The sequence below is a fragment of the Chaetura pelagica genome, unplaced genomic scaffold (genome assembly GCF_000747805.2).
Source record: "Chaetura pelagica isolate M959 unplaced genomic scaffold, ChaPel_1.0 scaffold472, whole genome shotgun sequence".
NCBI classification, from domain to species: domain Eukaryota; kingdom Metazoa; phylum Chordata; class Aves; order Apodiformes; family Apodidae; genus Chaetura; species Chaetura pelagica.
Window position 1 is genome coordinate 3,141,004 of NW_009952566.1, and position 5,933 is coordinate 3,146,936.

The 5,933-nt window shown below is 38.9% G+C and overlaps 1 protein-coding gene across 1 annotated transcript in view; it reads left to right on the forward strand.

Moving 5' to 3' along the window:
• Positions 1-5,503, forward strand: part of APLF (aprataxin and PNKP like factor) — a 26,785-nt gene extending 21,282 nt beyond the window's left edge. The window contains exons 8-9 of the mRNA XM_009993471.1: positions 1,336-1,374; positions 5,295-5,503. Coding sequence (XP_009991773.1) covers positions 1,336-1,374; positions 5,295-5,503 — 248 coding nt within the window. The remainder of the gene's footprint in view (positions 1-1,335; positions 1,375-5,294) is intronic.
• Positions 5,504-5,933: the final 430 nt, after the last annotated feature.

Genomic DNA, 5,933 nt, shown 5'->3' on the forward strand with positions numbered 1-5,933 from the left:
CCCCATAACCCAGTAATGAATACCAAAACATTTGAAAATGCTTTCAGCTACTCTAAGTGAAAAACACTGTGTTGGCAGCTTAATCTGTGTTGCCCTGCAGCCTTGCTGCTCTTAAGCATGAGGTCTGGCCCTTGTCTGTGATAAGGAAAGTTCTTCGATCACTGCAAACTTGCAATTACTTTTTCAAATGTTTTTCAACTGAAGTGAGACACAATTGGTGTAGTTTGTACGCTTTATTTCTTAGATATTGACAAAATGCTGTGTGGTAAGTGGCTATTTTAATGAATGTATAGGTTTTATTGGAAATTAAATATTGCACAGTGTAATATTACCTGATGTCTGTATTCTACTTGCCCCATTCAGAGCGGGAGTATTCCGTATTTAGGTGTTACTGAAGTATTTCTCAACATTTCAAATGCCTACTGCAGTCAGTTCTTTCTACAGCTTTTCTCTCATCCCCACAGCAAAATGTGTAATATTGTATGTTTTGACTGTATAGTTTTATATCTGTTTTATATCTTAATATTTCATACAGTTTTAATTCTTATTTTTCTTTTGATAAGAAATTTTCAGGTAACATACAATTTTAAAGTCTTGTGATGCTCTAAGGCAGACCTTGTAAGCATGTCTGTCATCTTTTATATTTTATTTAAAAAAATTTTTTGACCAGTGGTTTTCTTACAGAGGGAATACATTTTTGTGTATATGTCTTCTTGAGGTTTGGAGGGAATATAATTAAAACTGAATCCGAGTTTCTGTTCTAAAATTTTCTCATCTCTTAAATTCCGATAAAGAGACTTATTAAAGAACATGGGAATGTACAGGTTATATTTTTTCTGTTCCTAAAGAATTCAGAGAGATACCTTTTCATTTTTTTGTGCTTTTCTTTGATCATTGGACTTGGAGTTTTTTTTCCACTTGAAATCCCAAGGCAATAAAACACTTCTCAGAGCAGAAAATTTATGGAAATGCAATGATAATGTATTTTACTTACAGGAATCATGATTATGGCATTATTAAGGAGAAATTGCTATGGAAGCAAAGGTGTAAAATATTTAAATGCTTTGCAAAACTCCACCTTCCTGCATAAAAATGAAGTTTATGTTTTTCTGCAAGTGGAATGGTTCATGACTGGAAGAACAGTTCATCTGGGCAATCTCTCAGGAATCATTGAATACTATAATTTTTTTGGGCAGAGAGGAGATTTTTGCTTGTGAATACAGCACAGTCATTGCAGCAATTATTTTAATAGCTCAGCCTTTTCCTATAGTAACCTCTCTGAAAACTTTCTGCTAGGTTGTACTCTGTCCTGACTTATAACTTCCCTTTCTTTAGTAACTGAAAGAGGAACTAGACAACGAACTTCCAAGAATGGTGAGTATATTCTAATGTTATGAATGGGCACTTCAGCACGGGTTGCAACTGATCTGTTTTGGTTTTAGGGCATTTAATGGTGCTGGAGCTGCTTAATAAAACTTATCTGAGGAGAAAGTAGTTGTTTGTTATCTTGGAAAAACGCTGCTTGCTTTTTTATAAGTGATGGTGCTGCAATTGGATTTGTGCCAGGCTTCCTGGATGAGCAGACCTGTACTTCCTGGAAGCAGACAAGAAAACAAAGAAGTGTTTTAAGAAGAGACACGTGTGGCTAAATCAATTCTTCCTTCCTTACATGGGGGTCATAATCGGATGAAAGGAATCCAGTATTTCATCCACAACTAGTTAAGGTTGCCCTGTAAAGATTGATTGCTCTTGAAACACTGAGATTTTCCTTCTGCATTCCATTGACCTTTACATAACTTCCAAGTGATCCATCTGTGCATGTGCTGATGAGCTTTTCTTGTACTTTCAATGAGGTGTCAGTGTTTTAGGTAAGACACTGGCTTGTTAAGTGTGGCTGGTTTGGACCGAAGTGTAGAAGAAGGTTAATGCCTTGGAGTCGAGGACAACTTTCAGTACATATGTATCCTCTTACTTTAGTTTCTAGTCATCAGTGAGGATTATGTAGGAGCACAGGCAAGCTGTAGTGTCTCTTGATCCTGTAAATGTTAATACTGTGGATTAGGATCTCCTCTATTCCCCGTGGTGCATGTAGCTTGCTTGGCTGCTGCCCACAGTGCTCATTTATGATGCTGCTGCATAGAGTCCTCTTAAATATCCATTAGGTCTGTTTCCAGGCCTCTTCTGTGTCTCAGCTTACAAATGTGAAACGTCCTATTCTTTCTAAAATAATTTAAAAGTGAACTTTAAAGAGCAGTCTGAAAGTCCAATGATAGACTGTCTTCACTCCCCTGGCCTGAACTAGCCCTGAGGATATGGAACTGCTGCATCTCAAATGGAAGTGGTAACCAGCTCATCCTCCTTGAGGTTACCAAGGTGTGGCTGGGCATTTCCTAAAGAAATCCTCAAAACAAATCTGCCTTCTAGAGAAAATAAGTAGAAGTCCAAATATATGTAGTTCATTTTTCAGATAAAGTGTTTTGGCCTCCATTTCTTTTTTGGATGGATGCAAGAGGTTGCTTTTACACTTTCCACTGAGAAATTTCTTTCCCATCCTGTTACCTTGTCAAGTATGTGTGCACTTCTGCAGTCACTGAGCGCTTGATGTGGTTGTACCTGTGCACTAGCATATTCTGAGGCATATTTGTTACCTGTATGCTTTGCCACATCCCATGATGCAAGTACCATCTCCATCTTGGTCACTACTCTCTGCTACAAAGTATATTGCAGTGTGGTGAGAACTATTAGCAGCACTAAGAGCAGTGAATGGTTAAGTTTTTATAATGAGGTGAGCTGGACTGTGTGCATATCTAATGTTGTTCTTACTCCAGATCTCTTTTAACCTTTATTTCATGCTGCTTGGCACAACTGCACTGTAAGCACAGCAGGATTAATTTTGATACAAGTGTATTTAAACTCCACCAGCCAATAAGAGAAGGGCACCATCTACATGACATTTGACATGTTTAGGTGTTAACATTTTTAGTTTAATTGCTACCAGAGGGATTGTGGTTCGCCTGTAGAGAATGTGCTCTTTTCTGAGAAATAATATAAGGCTAATTAGTGGGGGAATGGTTGTAAGGGAGGAAGCAAGAAAAAAAGAAGCAGGTCAGTTACAGTGTCACTGAAGTGTCATGACTGAATGACCTCACTTCATTGTTGCTACTTAGATGAATGATCTCCTGCAGCTATGGACTGTGCAGGATTCTATATGCTGCTTTGTAGGTTTTCTAGCAAGCTGATCTGCTCACCTCAAAATGCAACTCTTTGGAAGGGGTAGTGAGCAAGCTTTTTCTCCCCCTGGGAAGGAGATGAGTATGTGTTTATAAAGACAGTACTAGGGAAAAGGCAGAATTGTCCTTAATGAGCAGCTTTAGGAGCTGTGAGGCTGAATTAAACTATAGCAGGAAGAGGTGGAATGGGAAGACATGGAAACAAGTGTGTCACTTGCTGCTCAAATCTAAAAGCTGACAAGAGGAGGAAAAGCACAGCATGCTCCTTGTACATTATAGGAAAAATACAGGGGTAATCAATGTTTTGCCAGAGTTCCTAGTTTTATTGTAAAATACCACCTGCTGTGCTGTGAGAGTGAAGAAGAGCTTTTCTTTGCTAAGCAGGTCTGGGGCTTATTATTCTCATAAACTTAGTCTGAGAAGAGGCATTTTGCTTTTATTGCATTTAATATCTTTGTTGTGACCTCTCCCCTCCAAGTGTTCATTCTGCAGGGCCATAGTCTGTGATTCTGATAAGAACTTCTGCTACTAAACATGGGTGTGATTAATTTCCTCTGAATTCTGGTAAGCAATAAACTAGCAAGCTTAATAGTGGAGTACAGCTCAAATTGACAGGTGGTGTTTTCAGGATTTTCTGCTAGGTGGTGCACAGTCTGTCCATCAAAGATTATAGATTGTTTGAACCATAGGATCTTAGTTATGTTGCTGGCTGTGTTACACGTGGCTGACATTATTCTAGGTAATTCCTTGCCTCTGTAGCACAATTCACCCCTAAAACTGGGTATCTTTGAGCAACTTGACTAATGCTATAAATGCTTTTGAAAACCATGGGTGAGAGTTGATGTAATTGAGTATAAAATGTTAATCAGACCATAAGGGAATTCTGGAACAGTAACGTTGCCACTAGTAGGAAAATGTAACTGATAGGGGATGTGATCTGGTGACATAAGGGACTGATGTTCTCATTTGTTCACCATATGCATAGCTTGGGTGCCTGGAACTCTGACCTGAGGCTAAGAAATGCTTGTGGTTAATATAAATCTTGGTCTGTAACTCAGAGAAAAACAACCCTATGTTTATAGTTTTATGAAAGATGCTGAAAACCTCTCAACAAGTAAATGATCGGTACAAGATCATTGAAAGACTATCTCTAGGTAAAATAAAAAATGCAAAAATTGGAGGCTGGGAAGAACAGGAATGAACATGGTTTTACTCGGAGGTATGTCGTAAGGGCAGAATAACATGATTGGAATATTAACGGGCTCTGGCTAGTACAGAATTGTGGACATGTGAGAAAAAGGGAGCTAGCGTAGGCTTGTAGAGCAAGGGTTACACACATCTGCCACAATCAGGAAACAGTGGAAAGGAATTAGTTAAAGGTTCACAGCTACTAATAAATAAAAGAAGGCAGTGCTGCCATGGCAGCAGCTTTGTATAGACACCACCAAGTCAGATAGGTAAGACTTCTTCAAATAGCAGAACTGGGAAACAGGAAGGCTGCACCCAGGTCAGGAAAGAAGTGAATGGGAATTGAAAGCCATGTCATACTCCAAAGGATATGAGTATAAAATAGCCCTAAGTAAGCATGGGTGATTGAAGGCAGAAAGTCTAGGGTCAGAATAGCTGCCTAGCACAAGCTAGAGGCTAAATGGCAAGACAGATGTATTGTTTAAGTGGAGAAGCTGCAGGAAGACTACTAGGAAGACTATGCTGCTCCCGAAGGAAAGAAAAGTTATCAGAAGACATGTGATAACTGTAATCTTCTGATACCAGAAGATACTAGGAGAAGAGAGTCAGTACTGTTTTCCAAGTGCTAGAAGAAAAAGCCAGTAAGGAAAACTTTCTGAGTCATCAGACTGGTAAGTGCTGCAATAGGTGTCAGAGAGAGATGGTAAAGCTTTCATGAAAGTTGTGAAAATCAAACCCAAAATAGTCAGCATTGAGTAGAGTTCTTTAGTTGATTCTTTCTCCTCTTGAGGAGAGAGACTAACTGGATGGTATCTGGAAGGTCTCTTTAGTTCTGTGTTTATCATTCATGACTATATGACATTTTTGTCCCTACAGGAAGGAGGGCTGGGGAGAAGGACTGTGCTGATGATGATGAACCAAATGAATATGACCTTAATGACAGCTTTATAGATGATGAGGAAGAGGAGTGTGAACCTACTGATGAAGACTCTGACTGGGAGCCAAGTTCAGAAGACAAGGATGATAAGGAAGATGTTGAAACGCTTTTGCAAGAAGCAAACAGATTTGTTAAGACCAAAAAGTAGCTTCATGGAATAACATTACAAATGTTCAATTGGGTTGTTAAAACATGGATGTGCAGGGAGAGGAATTGCTTTGAAAACTTTTTTTTCCTCAGTGATGCAGGAGCTACAAGAAGATTCTAATGAGGGTGAAGGGATACAGCAATGCTTTTCTTTTCCATATGTGTTATTTTGGTGACAGTTTTTTATTAAGTGATGGAGCCAGAGGACTGACCTCTGAAAGCTTTTTGGGTTTTGGCTGAGTTTTTTCCTCATCTATTTATTTTGCAGCTCCATTGGTGTCTCATAGTTAGAGATACAATTTTAAAGGTTGATAATGCTTCATCTTCCTGTGCTTGAAAGAAATACTGGCATTAGGAAAGCCTTTAGTTTTGCTGAAACATCATATATTCTGTGTCGAATGAAGAGGAGTTGCACTTCACACCTGCAGTAT